This window comes from Schistocerca nitens, chromosome 1, assembly GCF_023898315.1.
Source record: "Schistocerca nitens isolate TAMUIC-IGC-003100 chromosome 1, iqSchNite1.1, whole genome shotgun sequence".
NCBI lineage: Eukaryota > Metazoa > Arthropoda > Insecta > Orthoptera > Acrididae > Schistocerca > Schistocerca nitens.
Window position 1 is genome coordinate 705,259,553 of NC_064614.1, and position 26,817 is coordinate 705,286,369.

At 41.1% G+C, this 26,817-nt stretch overlaps 1 protein-coding gene across 5 annotated transcripts in view; it reads right to left on the minus strand.

Moving 5' to 3' along the window:
* The window catches only part of LOC126259741 (calcium homeostasis endoplasmic reticulum protein), a 335,568-nt gene that overhangs the window by 20,780 nt on the left and 287,971 nt on the right, over positions 1-26,817 (minus strand). For all 5 annotated transcript variants that reach the window (XM_049956747.1, XM_049956756.1, XM_049956740.1 and 2 more), the window contains 2 exons: positions 25,212-25,334; positions 6,565-6,709 (listed from right to left, as the gene is read on the minus strand). In XM_049956747.1, coding sequence (XP_049812704.1) covers positions 6,565-6,709; positions 25,212-25,334 — 268 coding nt within the window. The remainder of the gene's footprint in view (positions 1-6,564; positions 6,710-25,211; positions 25,335-26,817) is intronic.

Genomic DNA, 26,817 nt, shown 5'->3' on the forward strand with positions numbered 1-26,817 from the left:
GCCACACATCAGCTGTATCATTGTCTCGTGTGCATGAGATTTTTACACTAGAGAGGACCATTAACAAAGGCTTGTCACCTCCTTGGTCACCAGGCTTGTCCACTTGTGGCTTTCACTTGTGGGGACTGTTAAAGAGAAGAGTATACAAAGGAATTCCACACACTATTAAGAACTCAAGACCAGGATCCAGGATGTCATCAATAGCATCACAACGCAAGAATTGACAAGGCTAAAGACGAATCTCCTCAAGTGCGCTCATACATATGCTGAAGTGGGTAGAGGAAACTTTCAGCACCTACTGTGACAGTGAGTAGTCATATTCAATACATTACATTTAATTTTACGTTCACGTGTTGACTTTATGGGCCAGTTTTACGTGCCACATTCCATGTCATGTATATTAAAATATGTGTAGCCTATGTCTGACAAAATGTTTATTAGTGTATCAAGAGAAAATTTGAAGTCAATCGGTCAACTATTTTTAAAGATGTTTGGTAATAATGTCAGACAACGGTTTCTCTTAACATAGTAGTATAGATATAGATTTACGAGCAAAAACAAAAATCAGATTTCACAATTTGAGAAAGATTGCCTAAATAGTAAAACATTACAAGAAGCTAAGTATATTCTTTATGCTGACAACTCCCTATACTTGTTTCTTTATTTTTATACTCATAGGACATCATCTCACAGTACTATTTACAGGAACAAATGTTACGTGGAAAAACAGGGAAAACAAACAAAGCTAATCCTACCTTGTGAACAATACAATTTTTGCTGCATGAGCCGCAACAAAAGAGAATTGTTCTTTTTGGCTACCTGTGAGCCCACAGACATGTTTGTGATGTAAAATACTGAAAAGAAAGCTTCTGGAACCACCAAGAAACCTCAGTAATGAACAGACTGACAGATTAAAAACTGTGTTCCAGACAGGCATTTGAACGTGGACCTTTGCCCTTTGCAGGCAATGTTCTTAGTGTGCTATCAAAAAATTCGCAACCCACCTTCATAACTTCAATACTAACTATATCTCTCTCCTAAGTTCTCAACTTCACATAGGCTCTACTGCATACAAAGATCGACTGGAACTCCTGTAAGAAATAATACTGTTGAGAGAAAGCTGTGAAGGTGGGCTCAGTATGACATCTCAGCTGGTAATGGCATTCCTCATAAAAGGCAAGATTCCTGGTATGAGTTCCAGAACAGCATACAGCTTTGGTCTGTCAGAAAGCAACACTTTGCCACAGAGTGAACGATTCGTTCTGGAAACATCAATGTGGTTTAGTGTGCAACTGAAAAGCATTGGAACTGCAACACTCTCATATGTTAATGAGTTTAAACAAAACAGTGCATTAGACAATGAAATTATATAACATCCTTTCTCACACCTTCACATTTCAAACGCTCATACTCCCAACATCATCAGCAGAGTTCTCATTTACCTCTAAAAAAAGTAGTTTACACAGAGAAAAATGTTCTGATAACAAAGATCCTCTACCAAATTGTAGGATACATTTTCCAAGTGCTAATGAGAGTTGACACTCCAATGAATGTATGTTGATGTATATACACAATTTGTTCAAAACAGAAAACACACAGAGAAATCCAACATGATAGCGAAGCCTATGACATACCATTTTGTGCTGTCACACAAAAAACAATTACTAACCATAAGGAGCTGCACAGAAAATATGAAATTAAATTGGTGCATGTCTAATAATTGTAAAAAATACTTAGATGCTAAGAAGTTCTGACTTTGAAGCTTCTCTAAATGAATTACTGAATTCACAAACACACTGACTAAGAATTTCAGATGCTGTAGTATCTATCTCATATAACAATACACATGATGCACTAATTAAACAAAAATTATAAGTAATTGCCTATTTCCAATGTACAATAACAGTTTGAACGTCTTTGAATTTCTGGTTAAGACTGTCTAGGGACGATTTATTGTTCTACCAAGAAATGACTGAAGAATCACGTAACATGTTTACTGTTGCTGATGCTTCCAAGCATCAACACAAGCCTCCACCCCACTGCAGCAGAAGCTTATAAGGGTGCGCGACCTCAGGTGTATCATTAAATCTAATTTTGCAACTGTGAACCTGTGTTCGGTCAAGCAATGAAAGCTCTGGAAAGAGTTCTTTTGTTCCAGCAGTTTTGTTTGATTATGCATAACTGTCTGTGACATACATTATTCAAAATGACAGCTACTAAACTGACACTCAGATCTCATAATGCTAAAAGGAGTAGGAAGAATAAAAAATTCACTGCCAATCAGTTACTGAACATTTTAGAAGATAGTGGTTTTGAGTTTGATGATAAAGAATTTTGAATCTCAAAAATGCAGAAACTTGCCATAGTCACGAGCAGAAACTTTCCACAGTCACGATGGAGTGGAAGCAAAGTTTTCAAATACCTTTTGTGACAATGCAGAATTGGAATATATGTATAATTACAGTAATGAAATAATTAATAAAGCCACCTGGCAGAAATTAATGAATCAGGCAAGACTTGATATGATGAAGCACACGACATGCAGTATAATCAGTTTACAAAATGAGAATGTTTACTTATTCAGTGTTACTAGCAATACACCAATGGACTTCTTTAGGCTGACTTACAGATGACATATTCCAGTATATAGCTGATGAAACAAACAAAATTGTGAATATATTTCTGAGTGATAATGCAAAGAATGGGTCTAAGATTTGTAGCTGGAAACCTGTTAGTATTGACAAAATATTTATATTCTTGGGTATTACATTATGTACCTGTAAAGTGAAATATATCTGATTACAAGACTACTGGAAGAAAGATATTCTGTTTCAAAAAAGAGTAATAGTGGTGAGTATGAACAGTGACAGAGATACGATCATCTTACATTCATTACAGTTTGATAATAATTCAGAGCTACGACATGCAAAGCCAGATATTCAGTTATACAAAATATGACCTAAACTAAATTATTTTAACAACAGAATGTACCGAGTGCATTATGCAGGAAGGGACCTAAATCACTAATTCTTTGGAGGGGTAGACTGCCATTTAGACTCTATATTCAAAACAAAAAAGGCCTAAATGTAACACTAAAATGTACATTCTGAAAAATCTGAATGCTTTTATAAATAGGTGCACTGTGTACACAGGGATGTTTGATGATATGAATGGAAAGTCCCATGTTGAAAAGGTCTTTATACACTTTTTACAAAAGAAGCTATCTGTTAGACATCATAATTACACAGGTAATTATTACAATAGCTCTGTACTAGTTAAAATCTTATTGAATATTAAAAAAAGACATGGTTAAATGGAAGGAACACTTCTAAAAAAGTTGTATCTGCAAAAATGGGCAAAGGAAATACAATTTTTGCTATAAGCAAAGCATACCGACCAGAAAATGGAAGGACAGACAAGAGGTTGGTTAAATTTCCATGGTATTTCACAATACAATGATACAAGTGATGAATTCACACCAACAAATTATCTACAAACCATTGCCAACTGTCAAAAATAACTTGTGTATTTATGGGACTTATAGGCAGGACCAGGCACTGTCATATTATTTACGTAAACTAAACATGGACAGCTGCTGGCCAAAAAACTGTTCTTCCATGTAACAGACACACTACTTTTCAACATGCTTGGGGAGTAAAATTATGCTTTACGAAAACTGAATAAAAATAGTTAAGAGACTACTTATTCCAATGGAAGTTCCAAGAGAGATGAGAAAGAGATCTCTCAATAAAATAGACATTGTGCAGAAGCAAGAACCAACTGATGGGAAAATGCTAGTCATGAGGAAGTGTAAAGTGGGTCAAACAGAGCAAAGCATATTATCATGAAAAACCATTTCTGAGGCTACAACAGTCCTGGATACTGTTTCAACATGTGATTAGTGAGCATTTGGTTTATAATGGAAATTGTTAATATTTCCAGGCAGATTGATTTCTTTGATATGAGAATGTCTGTATGTTTTTTGTTTAATGATTTATAACTGTTTAGGTGCTTCCAAAGCCAGTTTTCTTCTTCTTCACTAAAGATGCACATTTGCTTATCATTCAAACTGCAGTGTCTTCATATTCACAATAAATCACAGGTGCTATTGAGTTTGTCCAAAGTAATTCTTATGATGCTTACAAACTTACACATGAGCAGAGTGCAACTAATGTCATGCATGTTAAATTAGATGTCAGTATTGCAGAAGTACAGAACACAAACTTCAAGATTTTGCTCGAGCACAATTCTGATTCATGCCACACGCATACTTACAAGTTTCTACCTGGTAGGTTAACAGCTGATACTTAAGCCTGCAGAAAGTGTGTTTGCACAGTTTACTGGGTTTATCTGTACAAATAGTGTTGACAAACTTTCAATCAGTGTTATGGCATATGGACATGGCTGCTGGGCTGAAGATTGCCCAAAGACAAATTATTGTGTTGCCAAATAGCTGAACATAAGCTATGGTAACGCAATAGCATATGGTTCTAAAATGCATAAGACACTTATGAGATACTAAAAATTAAATACTGACACAACAAAGAAGTGTCATTTGCAATCAGTCACTTATTTCAAATGTATACGTGGTGTCTGTTCTTTTGGACATGCTTGAAATAGCAGAAAACATTTTGATCGTGCAGCCACTACGAATAATCAAGACATAAAGGAATTAAAGACATTAGGTGCCATTGGGCATTGATTTATATCAATGAGGCAGGCCAAAAATTGGTGCCGGATCTATATTCCAACCCAGGTCTCCTGCTTACTAGGCAGATACACTGATTACTGCACTTTCCGGACACAGTGGTCACTGCAACCACATGACTACCCTAGCATGTCTCCTGTCAGACCCAAATTCTCAACTTATACTACACACTACTGATTAGTGCCCCTGTTCATTAGCCTCATTATTCTCAGCATCTCTTCAATTCCACTAAGAGTCCGATCTCAGTATAAATCAGTGTCCACTGGCAGTAACGCCTTTAATTCCTTTGCATGTTGATTCATAGTGGCTGAAGGATCAAAATTGTGTCTATTCTTCTGGGCATGTCTGAAAGAAGAGACACTAAATACAGATAATTAATGTGAAGATGGCCAATGATCCCTTCAATGTGGATGCACACCAACCCTGAAACCTTATGGGAATTGCTGAGATGCCGCGAGTAATGAGACTAATGAGCTGGAGCGCTTATCAATAGTGTGTGGTATAAGTTGAGAATTTGGGTCTGATGGGAGGCGTGCTAGGGTAGTTGATGTGGTTGTAGTGTCCTCCATGTCTGGATGGTGCAGTGGTAAGTGCATCAACCTAGTAAGCAGGAGACCCGTGTTTGAATCCTAGACCAGCACAAACTTTCAACTTGCCTCATTGATATACAATGTCAAATAGAAGCTAATGTCTTTCATTCCTTTGTGTCTTATTTGCTGTGTACAAGAAGTAATTTGTAACCAGAGACTGCCCTAGTCTACATCATACAGGAATAAGTGCACTACCTTGCTGCCCAAGGTGATATTGAAGTTACATTAACCAGCTAATCCAGCACCAGTATTTAAAATTTATTGAGATAGTAATTTTGTTTTATAGTTTACATAAAAAATGTAGTGTGCAGAATCTTCATTTATTAACACACAAAAAGACTAACACAAACAATTAGTCATTCAATTTTTAAAATAACAAAAATATTTAAAGACTACTTTCTAAGCTTCAGCTTTTAAAATTTTTTGACAATGTCACTAATTTGAATTCAACTTAAAAGGAGGGCCCAACTGAGCAAATGAGTCGTAAGTGTTTAAAAGCATGTCACCCATGTATAATAGGTCTGTTGACAATGTTTAAATGTAAAATACAATTAGTAATATCACAGCTTTCAGTACAAATTAATAATTAGCTTAGTGACAGATTGTACATTCAGCCTTCGGTGCTCTCTGGAGTAGGTGCCCAGGTCAGCGCACCCCTTGCTTTAAATGGGTAAGGAGTATGAGTAAATTATCTCTGCTTGGCAGGTTCCTTTTTTCTACCTACCATTTTTGGAAAAATTCTCAGTATGACCATGTATTTAAACAGATTTAAACCCAAATGTTAGACTGAACACCACATAGGTTTACTATGCACAATTCTGCTACAGGTGGTACGAGCTGACCTTTCCCTTACCACTGAACTAACTAACGCAGTCATTTACAAGGGGATTACAGTTTAGTGTGGACTCTGAATCATGGTAAAATTTCATATTTTTCACATTAAAATAATATTGCAGCTATATGTAACAGAAAACGTCCTAGGCCTGACTGTAGACTGAACACTGGACCTCTCAATATGTAGTCTAACACTAACTTTTTACATGCCAAAGTTAATTTATTACTTTATGAGATCTCCAGTGTATAACTGAATTTGCCTTTAAACATGTAATACAGTATCAACACACACATCATAATATGAAGCTACAATATGTTTAGCTTGGAGTGAGTATCAAACTTCACAAAAACACTAATGTCTGACATAATCAGAACACACACACACACAAACAAACACAGAGAGAGAAAGAGAGAGAGAGAGAGGGGTCTTACCTCACCACCTGAAATAGGTTGTTCAATGCCTTGTTCTTTGACACCCAAGCCCGCTCCACTCCAACCCATTTTACGTAACATTTGATGTCCTTTATTACTTTCGTCCAGCTGACGCTGAGCTTCTGTTTTCGAATATGTTGAACCGCTAAAGAAAAATACTTAAATATGTAAGTCCATACAATGAAACAAAAGTTGTAAGACTAACTTAAGATCACTCTACAGTTAAATCATTAAATGCAACCAACAAAAGTGATAGTACATCAATAGCGTCAAAGAAGTTATAAAGTTATTTTACAGCTGGTATGCAACAACAGTAGACTACACTCAAAATACTGCTCACAAAGTAAAACTCAACCAATTTTTTCATCATGAACCACTATGTTAGAAGCTGTCTCCAATTATTACATTTATTTAACACTTGCCTCCTATGAAATGCAAACAAACCTTTATGAGGGAATACAAAACTATATAAATGAACTAAATGAGTCTGTTAGCTTTTTATATTACAATTTTGCACAGAGCACAACTTAATCATAGCTAACACTTGGTTTAAGAATCATGAAAGAAGGTTGTACACATGGAAGAACCCTGGAGATACTAAAAGGTATCAGATAGATTATATAATGGTAAGACAGAGATTTAGGAACCAGATTTTAAATTGTAAGACATTTCCAGGGGCAGATGTGGACTCTGACCACAATCTACTGATTATGACCTGTAGATTAAAACTGAAGAAACTGCAAAAAGGTGGGAATTTAAGGAGATGCGACCTGGATAAACTGAAAGAACCAGAGGTTGTGCAGAGTTTCAGAGAGAGAATAAGGGAACAATTGACAGGAATGGGGGAAATAAATACAGTAGAAGAAGAATGGGTAGCTTTGAGGGATGAAATAGTGAAGGCAGCAGAGGCTCAAATAGGTAAAAAGACGAGGGCTAGTAGAAATCCTTGGGTAACAGAAGAAATATTGAATTTAATTGATGAAAGGAGAAAATATAAAAATGCAGTAAATGAAGCAGCAAAAAGGAATACAAACGTCTCAAAAATGAGATCGACAGGAAGTGCAAAATGGCTAAGCAGGGATGGCTAGAGGACAAATGTAAGGATGTAGAGGCTTATCTTACTAGGGGTAAGATAGATACTGCCTACAGGAAAATTAAAGAGACCTTTGGAGATAAGAGAACCACTTGTATGAACATCAAGAGCTCAGATGGAAACCCAGTTCTAAGCAAAGAAGGGAAAGCAGAAAGGTGGAAGGAGTATATAGAGGGTCTATACAAGGGCGATGTACTTGAGGACAATATTATGGAAATGGAAGAGGATGTAGATGAAGATGAAATGGGAGATACGATACTGCGTGAAGAGTTTGACAGAGCACTGAAAGACCTGAATCGAAACAAGGCCCCCGGAGTAGACAACATTCCATTAGAACTACTGGCGGCCTTGGGAGAGCCAGTCCTGACAAAACTCTACCATCTGGTGAGCAAGATGTATGAAACAGGCGAAATACCCTCAGACTTCAAGAAGAATATAATAATTCCAATCCCAAAGAAAGCAGGTGTTGACAGATGTGAAAATTACCGAACTATCAGTTTAATAAGCCACGGCTGCAAAATACTAACGCGAATTCTTTACAGACGAATGGAAAAACTAGTAGAAGCCGACCTCGGGGAAGATCAGTTTGGATTCTGTAGAAATACTGGAACACATGAGGCAATACTGACCCTACGACTTTTCTTAGAAGAAAGATTAAGGAAAGGCAAACCTACGTTTCTAGCATTTGTAGACTTAGAGAAAGCTTTTGATAACATTAACTGGAATACTCTCTTTCAAATTCTAAAGGTAGCAGGGGTAAAATACAGGGAGCGAAAGGCTATTTACAATTTGTACAGCAACCAGATGGCAGTTATAAGAGTCGAGGGACATGAAAGGGAAGCAGTGGTTGGGAAGGGAGTAAGACAGGGTTGTAGCCTCTCCCCGATGTTATTCAATCTGTATATTGAGCAAGCAGTAAAGGAAACAAAAGAAAAATTTGGAGTAGGTATTAAAATCCATGGAGAAGAAATAAAAACTTTGAGGTTTGCCGATGACATTGTAATTCTGTCAGAGACAGCAAAGGACTTGGAAGAGCAGTTGAGCGGAATGGATGGTGTCTTGAAGGGAGGATATAAGATGAACATCAACAAAAGCAAAACGAGGATAATGGAATGTAGTCGAATAAAGTCGGGTGATGTTGAGGGTATTAGAGTAGGAAACGAGACACTTAAAGTAGTAAAGGAGTTTTGCTATTTGGGGAGCAAAATAACTGATGATGGTCGAAGTAGAGAGGATATAAAATGTAGACTGGCAATGGCAAGGAAAGTGTTTCTGAAGAAGAGAAATTTGTTAACATCGAGTATAGATTTAAGTGTCAGGAAGTCATTTCTGAAAGTATTTGTATGGAGTGTAGCCATGTATGGAAGTGAAACATGGACGGTAAATAGTTTGGACAAGAAGAGAATAGAAGCTTTCGAAATGTGGTGCTACAAAAGAATGCTGAAGATTAGATGGGTAGATCACATACCTAATGAGGAGGTACTAAATAGGATTGGGGAGAAGAGGAGTTTGTGGCACAACTTGACCAGAAGAAGGGATCGGTTGGTAAGACATGTTCTGAGGCATCAAGGGGTCACCAATTTAGTATTGGAGGGCAGCGTGGAGGGTAAAAATTGTAGGGGGAGACCAAGAGATGAATACACTAAGCAGATTCAGAAGGATGTAGGTTGCAGTAGGTACTGGGAGATGAAGAAGCTTGCACAGGATAGAGTAGCATGGAGAGCTGCATCAAACCAGTCTCAGGACTGAAGACCACAACAACAACATGGTAATGAGAAGTTCAGAGTAGAATACAAGTAACAGAAGGGGTAAAGATAGGCATCGGGAAGTCAACACACACATAAATGAGACTGAAAAAGAAAAAAACTTGAGACACTTTCATTTCTGAAAAACAGCTTGTTATCAGAAGATGTGCTGACATTCTGTCGAGATTATACAGTTTGCCAAAAATTCACAAAAAATGGTTAACACTGCAGTGTAAAGTGAGTAATTTGGGTAAGCCCATTTACAACTTGGCTAAGTATCTAGGCGCCTATTTGTAGCCCTCACATTGGAAAATGTGAATCCCATATTATTACCGAGTCAATGGTATTTATCAAGTTTTTGAAGTGTTTATGTCTTGGGTCCTCAATTTAGCTATAAGTTTTGATATAGTGTGCCTTTTTACCTGGGTTACTCTCGAAGAGCTCTTGATCTAAGTGGTAATGGTAAGTTCCTATAGGACCAAAATGCTGAGGTCATCAGTCCCTAGGCTTACATACTACTTAATGTAACTTAAACTAACTTACGCTAAGGACAACACACACATCCATGCCTAAGGGTGGACTTGAACCTCCGACGGGGAGCGCCGTGCAAACCATGGCAAGGTGCCCCTAGACCACGCGGCTACCCCACGTGGCTCTTCATCTTAATTAGAGAAAAACCGGACATGGAAATGATGAAGTGGTTCACTGAACCCTCTGCCAGTCACTTAATTGTGAATTACAGAGTAGTCTTGTGCATGTTCCTATATGATGTAGAAGAAGAAAATTTGCCATCGTGTGTTGACACTGACTTGATCTTTTATTGAATGCCCACAACCATTTCTTTGATCACTTTAATTTCTTTCACCCAGCATCAAGTTTACAATGGTGGGCAGAAGAAATGGAAAGCTTCCCTTTCTGGAAAGGATGATGGGCCTCTGGGTCACAATGTTTATATAAACAGCAGTCAAATGAAAATGAGACAGATGGAAAAAAGTAAGTAAACAGTTTATATAAAGAAAAAAGTGGTCTTGGTTGCAGTATTAAATTTTTCAATTATTTCCCAATGACTCATTTCAGACTCACCAGATACCAGTCCCACATACTGTTCCTGCATTGTTGCTTCCTCACTGAATCCCCCCTAATGGCCTTACCATCAAATTACCCATCTCTGGCTGCCACCTCTCCTTCCACAATAACCTCCACCTGTTCAAATTCTGCCAATCCTTACTCTCACCAACATAGTCCTGCAAAACCACATCGACCAAGCCCAAACCTCCTTGTAGTACCTTCGCTCCATCTGCAAGATTCTCCTGCTATGCAATCTTAAATTCCTGGAACCCATAACACACATTCAAACTCTTGCCCTGCAGGAACTTGAGCAACATGCTCAACGCCACCTCGCTCTCCAAACCTCGCTCTCCATCCTGCTCATTTCCTGCTCCCGCCTTGGAGTACAAATGTCCACCACCTCTACAAGCTCCAAACCTCCCCCACATCCCCTCATAGCTGATAAACCCTGTCTCGCAGACCTACTACACTTATCCCACCTTCAAAAATTCCCTCCCACCACCACACAGAATCCAGAACCTAAACAGACCTGCAACACTCTTATGAACCTTTCCTCCAGAAGCCTTAGCCCCACAGGAATATCAGTCCTTTCCAAAGGCCTCACCTTTTGCCCCACTACAAAATTCAATCATCTTGGACTTGTTAAAGACCTTCTCTCCTTCCCCGGTCCCTACAGTGGAAACACTTTTTCTCCACCAAATCCACCAATCAGACTCAACCGAAGACCAATACTGAACCTTGCCTAACTCAGTTCACTCCTCCATCCAAGCGTGATCCACCCCCACAGCCACCAAACCATCCCCTGTTAAATTTCTAGAATTTCTTAACCTCAAACCTCACCATCATTCCCCAAATTCCTCAACATACAGAGTAACTTTACATTTGCAGAAAGAACCACAGTCCAACCATCTAAAAATTGATCCCGACCTTATTATCCTACCTGCAGACAAAGGCTCCCACCACTGTTGTTCTGAACCGCAAGGATTACCTGGCAGACGGACTCCACCAGTTGTCAGGTACTTCCACCTACAAACCTTGCACCATTTCAGTAATCCAGCATGATCTCCAGTCATTACTCAAGTCCTTAGGCCCATCCCAGAACTGCTCCCAAGTGTCCATCTCTCTACTCACCCCTACCACTCCCTGCACTCCTACCTTCTACATGCTTCCTAAAGTCCATAATCCTAACCACCCAGGAAGCCCCATTGTGGCCGGTTACTGTGCCTCATAGATCAACACCTTCAACCTATTACCCACAACATATCCTCTTATATAAAAGATACCAACCATTTCCTCCACTGACTCTCCACAGTTCCTGTCCCTTTACCACATGGTAACCTGCTCGTCACTATTGATGCCACCTCTCTGTCCACTAACATTCCTAATGCCCATGGCCTTACTGCTATGGAACACCACCTTTCCCAATGCCCGACGGACTCCAAACCAACAACCTCCTTCCTAGTCATCATGACTAACTATATCCTCACCCACAATTACTTCTCCTTTGAAGGCATTACCTACAAACAAATCCGCAGTACGGCTATGGGCACGTGTGTGGCACCATCCTATGCCAACCAATTCATGAGCCATCCTAAAAGTCCAGAATCCTAAACCCCTCACCTAGTTCAGATTCCTGATGACATCTTTGCTACCTGGATTGAAGGTGAGGACACCCTATTCCCATTCCTCCAGAACCTCAACAACTTCTCACCCACTTGCTTCACCTAGTCCTCCTCAACCCAACAAGCCACCTTCCTAGATGTTGACCTCCACCTTGAAGATGGCTACATGAGTACCCCCTGTCCATATCAAACCTACTAACCACCAGCAATACCTCCATTTCGACATCTGCCACCCATTCCATACCAAGAAGTCCCTTTCGTACAGCCTAGGCACCTGTGGTCGTTGCTTCTGCAGTGACGAACAGTCTTTCTCGAAACATACCGAGGGTCTCATGAGGGTCTCACTGAAGCCTTCACTGACCGTAATTATCCTCCAAACGTTGTACAAAAACAGATCTCCTGTGCCTTATCCTTCCGGACTACCACCACCTCCCAAAGTCTCACCATCCGGCCACAGCAGAGCATTCCCCCTTGTAACTCAGTACCACCCAGGACTGGAGCAACTGAATTACATTCTCTGCCAGGTTTTCGATTACCTCTCATCTTGCCCTGAAATGAGAACTGTCCTCACCACTATCCTTCCCACCCCTCCTACCGTGGTATTCCGCCATCCACCGAACCTACACAATATACTCGTCCATCCTTACACAACCCCTGCTCCCAATCCCTTACCTCATGGCTCATACCCCTGTAATAGAACTAGATGCAAGACCTGTCCCGAACATCCTCCCACTACCACCTACTCCAGTCCGGTCATGATCACCACCTGTCCCATCAAAGGCAAGGCTACCTGAGAAACCAGTCATGTTGTCTACAAGCTATGCTGCAACCATTGCGCTGCATTCTATGTAGGCATGACAAATAACAAGCTGTCTGTTCACATAAATGACCACTGACAAACTGTGGCCAAGAAACAAGTGGACCATCCTGTTGCCGAACACGCTGCCAAACATGATATCCTTTATTTCAATGACTGGTTCACAGCTTGTGCCGTATGGATCCTTCTCGCCAACACCAGCTTTTCTGAATTGTGCACGTGGGAACTTTCTCTGCAATACATCCTATGTTCCAGTAACCCTCCCAGCCTCAACCTTCGTTAGTCACTATCCTCACCCATCCAGCTCCTTCCCTGCTCCCATTCCAGCACTACATAGCTGTCACTCCACCACCGCACCCAATATTTTCATTTTTATTATTTTTCTCTCCTTTTCCACTACTTCCCCCCCCCCTCTTCCCACCACTCCCCTGTCCTCCGTCTAACCTGCAGCATTTCACTGTCCACCATCCCCAACATACTATCTGTCCCCCTCCCAGCCCCTGCATGCTCCCCAGCAGTGCTTCAGTGTCCCACACCACCACCTTACTATACATCCCCTCCCCACCGCAGCCTCCTCCTTACCCCCACCCTGTCACCACTGCCATCATGCACTGGTGCTGCTGCAGTGTGGTTTCAGTTGCCTGACACTGCAGTCATGTGTGTGAGTTGCATTTGAATGTGTGTGTGTGTGTGTGTGTGTGTGTGTGTGTATTGTTGACAAAGGCCATTGGCCAAAAGGTTTAAGTGTGAAACTGTTTTTGTTGTGTCTATCTGCGACTCAGCATCTCCGCTATATGGAGAATGGCAACTTTCCTTCTCATAATATTGTCACTTTTATTTATTATCTTCAGACTGGCCTACAGAGGAAATACAAAATTTCATAATAGTGGCATGACTGCATTTAGTGAGACTGGACTACCAAGAAATATTAAACAACTTACTGATATTTGGTATGATGGATACACGGGATACCATGCATAAAAAGTCCCAGCAGGTAGCCGCTTGTCAAAGCTTTAAAAGCACTGTGCTGTATCCTATAAAACTGAATAAAATAAAAGATGACTAAAAGGTATTTTGAAAAAATATGTAACCTGTTTTGTCCCTAAGCTGAGAACCTACAGTAGAAATCAGAAAAGTCAAGCAGTAAAACTTTACATAGTAAACATGCCAGATTTGTAGCGATATACTGGTTGCACACATCACGCTGGATATGACAACGTACAAGGCGCACACGGCTAGTACATGTAGCTCTTGGCAAATGGCACCTGCAGGCAATAGGGTTCTGTTGCTAAATCTTGCCATAACAACAAACCAGGACAGTTATTATCGATGACTGGTGTCCTAAAACTGGTGATAAAATGCTTACAGTAATAGCCAGAATAATCATGGTGAATGAAAATTAAAAACTAATGTATATAAAAAAATACATTGTTGCAATGAGAAAACATAAAAGTAAATTAAACAATGGAAAATACAGGATGGAATGGAACAACATCAAGAAAAGGAAAATTGTCACAGATAGGAAAAAAAAGACTGTCACAAATAAATAAAGCTTTCAGCCATTAAGGTTCATTTACGGCAATATTTTTGTTGTGGCTATCTGCGACTCAGCATCTCCACTAAATGGTGAGTAGCAACTTTCCTTTTCATAATATTGAAACGTAAAAGTACATAGACAAGTTTTGGATACCAATTTTGACTGTCGCATGTAGTATTACAGCCAACTACATTGTGCATATGCGAATCTCCCTTAAATCAGAATTACGCCCCTCGCCCTGATGCATGAGACTGTACCATATCACTACTGACTAACAGTGTCAGTGCTACGTCTGGATGCCAAGCAAGTGTGGCATCTAAGTCATAAAATACACTTCAGAGGGATGGTGATAAATGTAAATAAAAACATTAAATATAACACAGTCACATCAGCGTTAAAAACTGCCAGTGTTAACAATACGGCATCCTATATAAAACACAGAGGTCCCACAGTATAAAAGCTGATAGCAAAAATCGATCTTAAAAATTCCCCTTCCAGACAATAATGAACCTTCTTGTTAAAAACATTTACATTAGCACAAGGGTGCCAATGGCAGCTGTTTGTTACAGGGTGCATAGTAAGAATCAATGAACTTAAAAAAAATTTCATACCTCAAACTATAATGGCCTCCTTGTTACAAAATGTAAAGCTATGTTAGCACAAGAGTGCCAACGGCAGCTACATGTCACAATGTGCATAATGCAGAACACCCACTGAGTGTAAAAACTATAAATAAAAATCTGTAAACTTTAAAAATTAGAAATTTAAAAGGATAACCTTTGAATAATGTAGTAGGTGGCACAATTCAATAATATAGCATCCACGGCTCAGCAATTAACATTGAACGATGATCTCGTAGTGTGGAGATACACCGGGTTCCCTCCAGCCAGCTGATTGTTTAGGAGCCGCCTGAATGTTTTCCCAATGTGCTTAGCTAATCCCTTTTCTTCCAGGCTGTTGTGTGTTTTCCCTTTTTGTGCATGGTGGAGGATTTTTGAATTTTGCAATGTTTTAATTTTTATTTGCCCTGGTTATTCTGGTGATTAATGTAAACATTTTATCAGCAATTTTTACAACACCAGTCATCTATAATAACTGACAAGATTTAGCAAATGAAAACTACCATAGCTCACAGCCTGCAGATGCCATCTGTTGAGAGCTGTGTGCACTAGTCATAGGGACCTTGTATGTTTTCATCTCCAGTGTGACATGTGCAACCAGAATATGCACTACACCACCGGCATGTTTATGAGGCCTGATCCCGTTTGATTTGCACTGGGCTGCACCACATGCTGTAAAATAATAAGGAATTCTGCTGTTTTTCACTTTTTTCTATGTGGGTTGTCAATTTAGGAGCAAAGCAGGTTACATATTTTTTTTAAAAATATGTTTCGGTCATCTTCTGTTTTATTCTATTTTATAGGACGCCTCTGACAAGGGGTAATAATCTGCACGGATATTTTATGCACTGTATCCCATTTACCCACTGCTACCAAATATCAGTAGGTTGTTCAATCTTTCGTGGTAATCCAGTCTTACTAAATGGGGTCATGCCACTATTATGAAATTTTGTACTTCTGCCGTAGACCAATCCGAAGGTGCCTAAAAAAAGGAGAAATGTGACATTGAGAAATAATAAAAAAATTTAATACTGCAACCAAGACAGATTGTTTCTTCATATCATGCATAGTGGTTGCTGGTTGGTGGGTTTGTTGGTTGAAAGGGGGGAAGGGACCAAACTGCTGGCTCATCAGTCCCTTGTTCCTATAAAACAAGTCCATGAGGGAAATAATGAAGCAAACAAGACTTACTGCCCAAAACCAGGAGAAAAGAAAAAGCCCAAGAATGACAGAAGGGCAACAAAAACTGCAATGGACAAAATACGATGAAAAAATCACAGAGACACACAAGAAACAGGAAGAAGGGATTAAAACAAGAGAGTAGATGACCGTGGCTGGCTGATCAAGAGACGAAAAAAGGATAAGGCAGGCACTCTGCAACACATTAAAATCTCCAGCCTAAAATCACTAGGGTAGAAAACACAAAAGTGTCAAAGGATGTGCGCTAAAACTTAGATAGAACAATAACCCCCCCCCCCCTTATGTATAAAACGTAAAACTAAATAAGCCGATGAGGCATTGTCAGCTAAAATTAATGGTAACGAGTCCAGTAACGGAAGATTTCGTTGCAGGGCGACCAAAGTGGGTCAGCGCAACAGAATGTGGGCCACCATCAACCAGCTGCTGCACTGACACTGAGGTGAGTCTTTAAGCCACAGGAGATAGCCATAGGTCACCCAAGCCAGGTAGATGCGGAGCTGGCAGAGAACCACAGAATCCTTGCAACAAGCCCCCATGGAGGACTTCCACACATTCGTAGTCTCGTTTATGGTACGCAGTTTATTGTTCATACCGAGGTTATGCCATTCTGTATCCCATAGTTGAAAAACCTTCCAGCATAATACCGAATGCAGGTCAGTTTCAGAAATGCCGATCTCCAGAAATGGTTTCTGCGTAGCCTGTTTGGCCAGCCTGACAGCAAGTTCTTTGCCTGGGATTCCGATGTGTTCTGGGGTCCAGACAAACAACACTGAACGACCAGATCGTTCCAGGGCACAGACAGATTCCTGGATGGTCGCTACCATAGGATGGCACAAGTAGCACTGATTGATAGCTTGTAAGCTGCTAAAGGAGTCGCTACACACAAGAAATGACTCACCAAAGCAAGAACAGATATGCTCAAGAGCACGAGACATGGCCATCGGGCAACGAGCGCTGTTCAGTACATCCTCTGTGAGCAGAGGCAAAGTCAACGTGACCATCAGCCATTGAGCCATCGGTGTACACTCCTTCAGAGCCCGAGATGCATCAAAAATCAAGAGGAAGTGACAGCGGAGACCTTGGGAGCAACTGAGTCATTAAGGCCATGCGATAGGTCCATATGAAGCTGCAGCCTAGGTATATATCATGGAGGTGTATGTGAATGGGCCTGGAGTGGAGGTGGTAAAGGTAAGGACTCCAGTTCACACAGAAGAGATCGGATGCAAACTGCGATCGTATTATCTGACCTGGGCCGCTGATGTGGGAGAAGAACCACCTTGGGGAAAAGGAGATGGTAATTTGGATGCTCAGGAGAGCTACGAATGTGCACGATGTAATTAGCGAGCAGCTGTCAGTGCCTGATTTGCAACAGAGGGACCCTGGCCTCCACCAGTAGGCTGATCACCAGACTCGTGCTAAAAGTTAGTAATCACAATGCTGAGGTTGCCGACAATCCATAAACCAGACTCCCACAGTCAAGGCAGGATTGAACAAGGGCTTTGTAGAGCCACAGCAGTGTAGACCAATCTAAACCCCAGCTGGTGTTGCTCAGACAGAGGAGGGCTTTGAGGTGCTGCCAGCACTTTAGATTAAGCTGACGAAGATGAGGAAACCAAGTCAATCAGGCGTCAAAAATCACTCCTAAAAATTGATAGTCTCTACCACAGTGAGTGGATCATCTTCAAAGTAAAGTTCTGGTTCTGGATGAACAGTAGGTCACCGACAGAAGTGTTTGGCACAAGACTTCACGGCTCAAAACCTGGAAGCCGTGGGTTACTGCGCATTGTGAATGGCTCCCTGTAGGTGCCGCTCAGCAATGCCAATACTGGAGCAGCTGTACAAAACACAAGTCTTCTGCAAACAGAGAAGGTGAGACGGACAGCCCCACAGCTGCAGTTGGACTGTAATGGCCACTAAAACTAAAGACACACTCAATACTGAGCCCTACAGGACCCATTCTCCTGGATATGGGGGAAACTATGGGAGGCACCAACTTGAACATGGAACGTATGGAGTGAGAGGAAGTTTTGAATAAAAATTGGGAGTGGGCCCCAGAGACTCCACTCGTATAAAGCGGCAAGGATATGGTGTCGGGGGTTGTGTTGTATTCTTTTCTTAAATCAAAAACGATGGCGACCAGGTGTTGGCATTGGGAGAAGTCTGTTCAGATGGCAGACTTGAGAGGCACTAGATTATCAGTGGTAGAGCGACCCTGGCAGAAACCGCCTGGCATTGAGCCAGTAGGCCCCGTGACTCCAGGAGCCAACACAAACACTGACTCACCATACTTTATAGCAGCTTGCAAAGAACATTGGTGAGGCTGATGGGCAGATAGCTACCCACATCGAGCACACTTTTAGCAGGTCTGAGCACTGGAATGATGACACTCTCCCGCTATTGCATTGGAAATACGCCATCGCTCCAAATGCAGTTGAAGATGATGAGGACATGTCACTGGTAGTCTGATGAGAGATGTTTAATCATCTGAGCATGGATCCTATCTGGCCCAGGGGCTGTGTTGGATCAAAGTGCAAGAGCACTGAGGAACTACCACTCAGTAAATGGAGCAGTATAGGGTTCTCTGCGGCACATAGTGAATGAGAGAAGTTTCCCTTCCATCCGCCATTTTAAGGAATGAAAAGCTGGAGGGCAATTCTCCGATGCAGAGGCTCGAGCATAGTGCGCAGCAAAGTGCTCAGCAATTGCGTTTACATTGGTAGATAACACTCCACTGATGTTAATGCCATGGATACCTGATGGCATCTGGTACCCAAAGACACGTCTGATCTTCATCCAGACCTGTGAAGGCGACGTATGGTACCCAATGGTCGAGACATACCTCTCCCAACACTCCTGCTTCTGTCTTTTTATGAGCTCCTACACATGGGCACGGGGCCATTAAAAAGCTAGTAGGTGCTCCAGGAAAGGGTGCCACTTATGTCACTGTAGAGCCCGCCTATGCTCTTTAATGGCCTCATTGAATTTCTGGTGACCACCAAGGTACTGTCTTTCACCAGGGGCACTGTAAGGAACAAGGGATCGCGTTTTACGCTGCAGAAATGATTGTTCTGGTGACTCGCTCAATCACCACGTCGATGTTACTGTGTGAGGGAGATTCAATGGTGACAGCAGAGGTGAAAGCTTCCCAGTCTGCTTTGTTTAAAGTCCATTTGGGTAGGCGTCCAGGGGAATGACACTGGGGGAGTGATAGGAAGATGGGGAATGGTAACTACCGCACAAGTCATCGTGCACTCTCCAGTGGGCAGAGAGGAGAAGTCCTGGGCTGCAAAGTGATAAATCAATGGCCAAGTAAGTACCATGAACCACAATGAAATGTGTGGGAGCCCCAGTATTTCAGAGGCAGAGGTCGGGTTGAGACAGTAAATGTTCGACATCTCTACCTCGGCCAGTAAGCATGGTGCCACCTCACAAGGGGCTATGGGCATTAAAATCTCCCAAAAGTAGGAATACGTTACAGATAGTTATTTCCTGTGCTGTCCTTAACCTAACAGCCACAACTTCAAGAGGAGTTTGAAGGGACACAGGTTTGATACATACCGAGTGCAGGACATAAACGCAAACTCCAACTGACACACTAATTATATTTGCTACGGTTTTTGTAACTTCCCCTATAGCCATGAAGGGCAGGGGTCCTCATTGCCACGAACCAGGTTTTCTGGAGGGCAATGCAGAAAGCATGTGTGAAGCTTAACAGTTGTTGTAGCTCAGCCATGTGGTGAAAGAAACTGCCGTAATTCCTCTGGAGGATGACGCTGTCATGAGGCTGGATAGGCATGAAGCAATCAAGGAGGCAATTTATGCCCCAAGGTCACTTGCTGCCATTGACTGAGTACCTGTACATTCTATATCCATTGTGTCTGAGGGTCCGGCGAGATCTAGGTCCTCAGCAGGGGCCAGAATCTCCACCTCATCCCCAGACACAGAGTTTGTGAGTAGCGATGGTGTGGGTGCCTCCACAATTTCTTTGTTCTTGGGGGTCTTCTTCTTTTTAGATTTCTCTTGCTGCTCCTTGGGTTTCCCTGACTGGGAGGGCTTCACTGATTCAGTCTCACTGACTGAGGAGGATCTTGAAGCCCTACGACCAGCTGCCTGTGGGCGTTTCAGCCACTGGCGGGTGTCGTCTTTCCCACTGGTAGGAATCTTGGAAGGAAGTGACCCAAGGGAACCCTTCCTAGTGAGAGGACCTGAAGAAGACTGAGGCTTCTCCACTTCAGAAATGGAGACTGATGTTCTCGATGGTTGGGATAGCATTGCTCCCGAAGCAGGTGATGCGGGGGCAACAGGGATAGGAGTGTCCGCCACCATCAAGGGGGCAGGTGTAGTCTTGCGGCTCTGTGGCCAACTATAAATGGCGGAACCGAGGGGCTGGAACCGTTGTTGTAGTGGCGGCATAAGAGGATGTCGTGCGCATAGGATGTAGCTTTTTAAATTTCCTCTTAGCCCGCAGTGTAGGTCAGTCAGTCCAGGGTCTTGTATTCCATGATTTTTCTTTCTTTCTGTAGAATCCTGCAGTCCGGTGAGCAAGGGGAATGTTGCTCGCCGCAGTTGACACAGATGGGAGGCGGAGCACACTGAGTATTGGGATGTGATGGACATCCACAATTGTGACATATGATGCTGGAAGTACAGCGGAAGACATATGCCCGAACTTCCACCACTTAAAGCACTGCATTGGGGGAGGGATATATGGCTTTACATCACAGCAGTATACCATCTCCTTGACCTTCTTGGGTAATGTATTACCCTCAAAGGCCAAGATGAAGGGATCAGTGGCCACCTGATTATCTTTTGGACCACTATGGATGCGCTGGACGAAATGAACACCTCGTCAGTCTAAGTTGGTGTATAGCTAAATCATCTGACTGCAAAAGGAGGTCCCTGTGAAATATAATATCCTGGCCCATATTTAAGCTCGTAAGGGATGTGATGGAAACAGAAACATCTCCGAGCTTGTCACAGGCATGTAATGCCTGTGATTGGGCAGAGGACGCTGTTTTTATTAAGACTGACCCAGATCACATTTTGGACAATCCCTCCACCTCCCCAAACTTGTCCTCTAAATGCTCCCCAAAAACCTGAGGCTTCATCAACATGAATGATTCCCCATCAACTCTCGTACATATGAGGTACTGGGGCGAATAAGATTCACTTCCACCTTTAGCCTGGCATTCCTCCCATGGTGCGGCCAGGGAGGGAAACGATTTGGATCATACTTCTTTGCATTAAATTGACACCTCAAACACTTAGAGGCTGCTGGTGATTGACTACCAACAAGAGACGACGTCATTTGTTTCATGGCATGTCATCTGCCACGGAATGAGCAGAACTGCAAAACCACGATGATAAAGTATGCTAAAGATCTCAGAGCACGATGGACACGATGCACCATGTAAGGCGCCCTTCCCCAACTGGCTTGCTCTTTGGAAAAGTTTTGGAGAATGGAGGTCAAATCCTAAAGGGGACCATCATAGAAAGGCCAAAAAGTTTGAGACTCCTTTTAGTTGCCTCTTAATGACAGGCAGGAATACCTCGGGCCTATTCTAACTCCCAGATCTGAAGGGTGATATTGGTTGCTGTAACAACCCTGTTATGAACTGGATAAACTGTTTATTATTTCGAAAGTAGTGACCATAGCTGTTTAGCTGTTAATACATTTATCTCACTCTCGAGACAGAATGATCAATGCCTTAATGGGAAAATGTACGTGGTTGCCTACAGCACTATGGTTGTTTCCAAATGAGCACCTCTTCATCCAAAGGAAATCAATGGTCATGAATGTCTTTCTTCAGAGATTCAAAAATATAGAAATTACATAGGGAGAGACTGGGACAATGTGAATGATGTGTAAGGGCTTTCCAGTGAAAGTTCTGCAGCATTATCAAAACAACTTCGACAAATGTGAGTGGGCATTATCCTGCAACAGAATGATGTGTGTGTGAATTCCTAAGGGACCAAACTGCTCAGGTCATCGGTCCCTAGAGTTACACACTACTTAAACTAACTTACGCTAAGAACAACACACACATCCATGCCTGAGGGAGGACTCAAACCTCCGGCAGGATGGGCCCGCAATCCGTGACATGGTGCCTCAAACTACATGGCTACTCTGTGCGGCAACAGAATGATGCTTTTCATCAGCATTCTAACTTCCCCATGGCCAGTGTGCATGGCTTTGGATTTTGTTAAGAGGGAATGAATCAATATGCTCTCATTGTTGGCTCTGAGGGTTGCTCTCTCGCTCAAAATGACACCATGTTCCATCTCACGTAACAACATGGAATATGAAAAATATTCTTCGCTGTGGTACCACTCCAATGGCAGCAGTGATATTGACATTCTGGTCAACTTCTGCTTCTCCACCATGCTTTGGGGAACTCACTGTGCATTGATTTTCCAGTTTTTCTAATGCTCTGTCATAATGGTATGAGCAGTACTGTGATTCATGCCTACCATCAAACTAATGTCTTTCATCATCCGCCATCAGTCACTTCTAATGGCAGTATCCATCACAGCAATAACAGATGGGGTAATGAAGCCTGACCTTAAAATCATTTATACCACACAAATACGTGTAAACAAGACATACTGTGATGGTCATGCACAACAGAGAATCAGGTACAAATTTTTCTTCCCAAGTCTCCTTCCACAGCCAAAAACTGCACTACACCTCGCTGTTCCTCTTTCCCAGCCTCCACAGCGAAGTTCGAGCACGCACGTTGAGCGCAAATTAGAGTCAAATGACACAGCAGTGAATGTTCATGCTGTTCCTTCTTTCCGCACTGTGCAGTTTTTCTTGTTTTCATTTGACTGCACTTTATTGAAGAGCAACACATACTGACCAGTATTTACAAGCAACGACTTGTTATCCATAATATCAAGGCACTGGGCTTCTGAGGATGTCAGCAAGGAGGGTTTATGCCATCTTAGTTGTGGACACCTAGACATGAAAACTTGCCTCATGTCTGCGCAGACTGGACACAATAATAAATGGATCTGCCATGCTTAGGAGTTTGGATCACCACTGGAACCAACATAAAACACACATACATTGGTTGTTTTCCTTCCACATTCCTTTCACATGATGGTAGGGCATCAACAGCAACAGGAAATATTTTAAAAAGATACAACATGAGAGTGTGTTTTTTCTGCCAACCAAGATTAGAGCTCTCTTTGGCACAAAAAGTCCACTATGTTTAGAGTCCCTTGCCACTGCAGTAAAAGTATATTGGCTACCTGATTGTATCATTCACGACATATGTGTGGAGTACCATCACCACACACAATTACCACAAATTGAGAAATCTGTGGTGTTACAGCACTGTCTAACCAAGGGACATGGATTAATTTAATAGAGAGACATTGTGTCTTCATTATTGGGACTGTGTCTTAAGGACAGATAATATTATAAACAGAGAGAAGGGCTATCCTTTAAATAAAATAAGGAATCTGTTTTATCTGATATTATTGTCTTTGACTTGATGAGCAGAGGCACATACTAAGTAACGATTCATCATTTCTACCAGATTTCACGACTTGGGCACTGTACCCTCGCTTTATGTTATGGGGTGGCAGCAACGATTTTTGGTGCAGGCAGTTTTGGTTCCCTGTGTTGTATAAAGGGGCCAATGATCACAGTAGAAATAGGTTGTGGTAAGAGTTGGCAAACAGTACTCTCATCTGAACACAAGAGGCCAGATGGACTGCTGAATATTGTGTCGAGATGACTGTATAATCTAGCTGCAAGAGCAATAAGATATGCATAAATATGTCTGATAATTTGGATGGAGAGGCAGCAAGGAGGCAGTATAGGAAAGTGGCAATGGTGAGCATAACTTGGTGCACAAAGGAGTAAGATGTGTATGGCACATAGTGATGTGGAAGAATGGTATGGGTAGGATAAGGGATGGGTGAGAAAGGGCAGAGGAAGAGGGAAATTGTGGAGAGGAGAGCTTATAATGAAAGAGGTGGAAGGAGGGGCATGGCGAGAGTTGAGAGATGAGAAAGGGTTTGTGGAGGCTGATGACAGGAGGATTATAGGACTGAGCAACATTTTCTTATCACAGTTCCCTTCTACACAACTCATAATCGCATGTATGTTGGTAAGGAGGGAAGGTTCACCACGTGAAGGTAGTGTACCTGTCAAAACATGTAGCAGATAAAATAATGAAACTTTTGACTGATACGGTTCTTGTAATACTTTCATTCAGTTAAACAGAAGCAGTTTTCAAAACACAGTTCTTAATGAATGAAATAACTATAACAGAATATATGACAAGCATCCAAAATGACATACACAGTATTAATATTTGGTGCTCTGTGTGACAGCCTCTGTCTGATGTTGATAAATGCAAGATAATTGCATACACCAGAGGGAAAAAATATCCCACAGAATCAAATTACAGAATCAGTGATAAATAATTGGATTCTTGGAATGGTGATTGAATACATAAATGTAATTTTATGAAATAATGTCAATTACTGCACAAATTTCTCACTTGACATACAAATAGAACACGAAGGCAAGTGACTATTAATGGTCATCATGCAATGTAGAATGGTTCACAGGGTATTGGTATATGCAAAAAGGATGAAAAAGCTTCTTAGAACTGAAAAAAAAAACACTAGAAAACCTTAGAATACAAACATACACTCAGCAGAATATACACTATTTTTTATTTTATTTTTTTCTTCTGCTACACATTTGTTGATGAGATGGTACTCCTGCTACAATGCAGGAAATATGAGAGAAATAAGCCCTCTCCCTCCATGCACTGTTCCATATGCAGTGTAACTCGCTATGTAATAACTTTCAATAAACCATGAAATCCACAAACTTTTCAAAAGATTAACTAATATCAAAAGAAAAGTTTGTCTGCAATCAGTTCAAAATTCTTACACTCTGTCAATAGATGATCTATACTTACAGGAATGATGGTGGTGTCGGACTCCTATCTGGGCTCCTTTCCTTGCGATTATCTCGGCTGTCAGGACTTCGCGAGCCGGACCGGGATCTTGACCTGGATCTCGATCGTGAATGTGATCTCGATCTGACAATTCATTAAAGAGAAAACCAAAAACACTTAAAGATATACAGATAAGGGAACAGAGTAAGGGAGAATAATTTCACGCATAGGATATACAGACAGGATTTGTTGTGAAAGTAGTGATAGCATTGAATTTTAAAACACTGTTGCAACGCAGGATTACACATTTTTTAGATACAGTATCTTCTCAATATCTGAGACAGAAGGGAATCATCTACTTACAAAACGACAAAACAGGAGTATGGTTGGAAAAAAAAAAAAAAAATGTCTCTCTTGTTATATATTCTTGTCTCAAATACTGTTAACATAAATACTTTTTTAAAAATTGTGTTTTCATGTTAAATTGGATGCATTATCTAGTTTTTCTTTCCTCTTGATAAACACTACAGAACACAGATGAGATTGCTTCAGAAAGAGGTATGCATTGTTTCCTACTGTAGCCCATGTTGTAGCTCTCAAGCTGCTTCTAAAAATGGAACTTTCAGTGTTCATGTAAGAGGCCTATATAGTACATCCCTTTGGTTGACAGCAGCTGCGCATCACACAGAAACTGACCATGAAAGACTTTCCATGCTGTCACAATTTAAACTGATTTAAAGTATAAATATGACACAAAATTTCTGTAGTTACTCCAGAATTCACTGTGGCTGAATCACAGTTTGGCATGACCAGCATCTCTGAGGAAAGGAGCAATGGGGAGAACTTATGTACTACTGCCCAAAAGTAAACACTAAATGAAAATATGAAATTAGCTGTATCTCATTCCTGTGTGTTCTTGTGGCTCAAATAAAACAAAATTTACCATTATCACACATTTCCACCTTACACTCCAAGACAAGACAATTTTATCATTCTACGAGAAGAAGAATTGTGAGACATATGAAAGGATTTTCTCTTTCTTCCCTGTTCTTAACTTTCTGCTTTCATGCTGTTATGGTGTTCTGTTGTTTCACATGCAGTTGGAGGAATTAAAACAGCCAGTTTTATGATTCATTACTACTTGAAAATAACAAAGAATCAAGACTATTGTTAATATGTACTTACATATTCAAAAAGGAAAAAAATCTTCACTGAAACATTCCACATTACAGTGAGAGATTCCAACTAAGTATGAAACTAATAAATATCAACCAAAAATTTCATGTAATGCACACTACAACTGACGCAACAAGTAATAGGGAATAACGCGTAAAAATATTGATAACATAAGACATTTTGAGTATATGACTTCTGGGTGCATTAATATGTCTTAAAATTCTATGTTATAATGAAAGAAGAATGCAAGGTCAGTTGACCATAGACGAGTGCTCTTACCTGGACTTCATACTACATGACCATGATTTTTACTGTGTAATGGTACATTCTTCATTGTGTACATTTATTGCAAAACATTTCTGTGTGAATAGAGAGCTTTCAGATCATGAAGAACAGCAATAATAATAATAATAATAATAATAATAATAATAAGATGATGATGATGGCAATG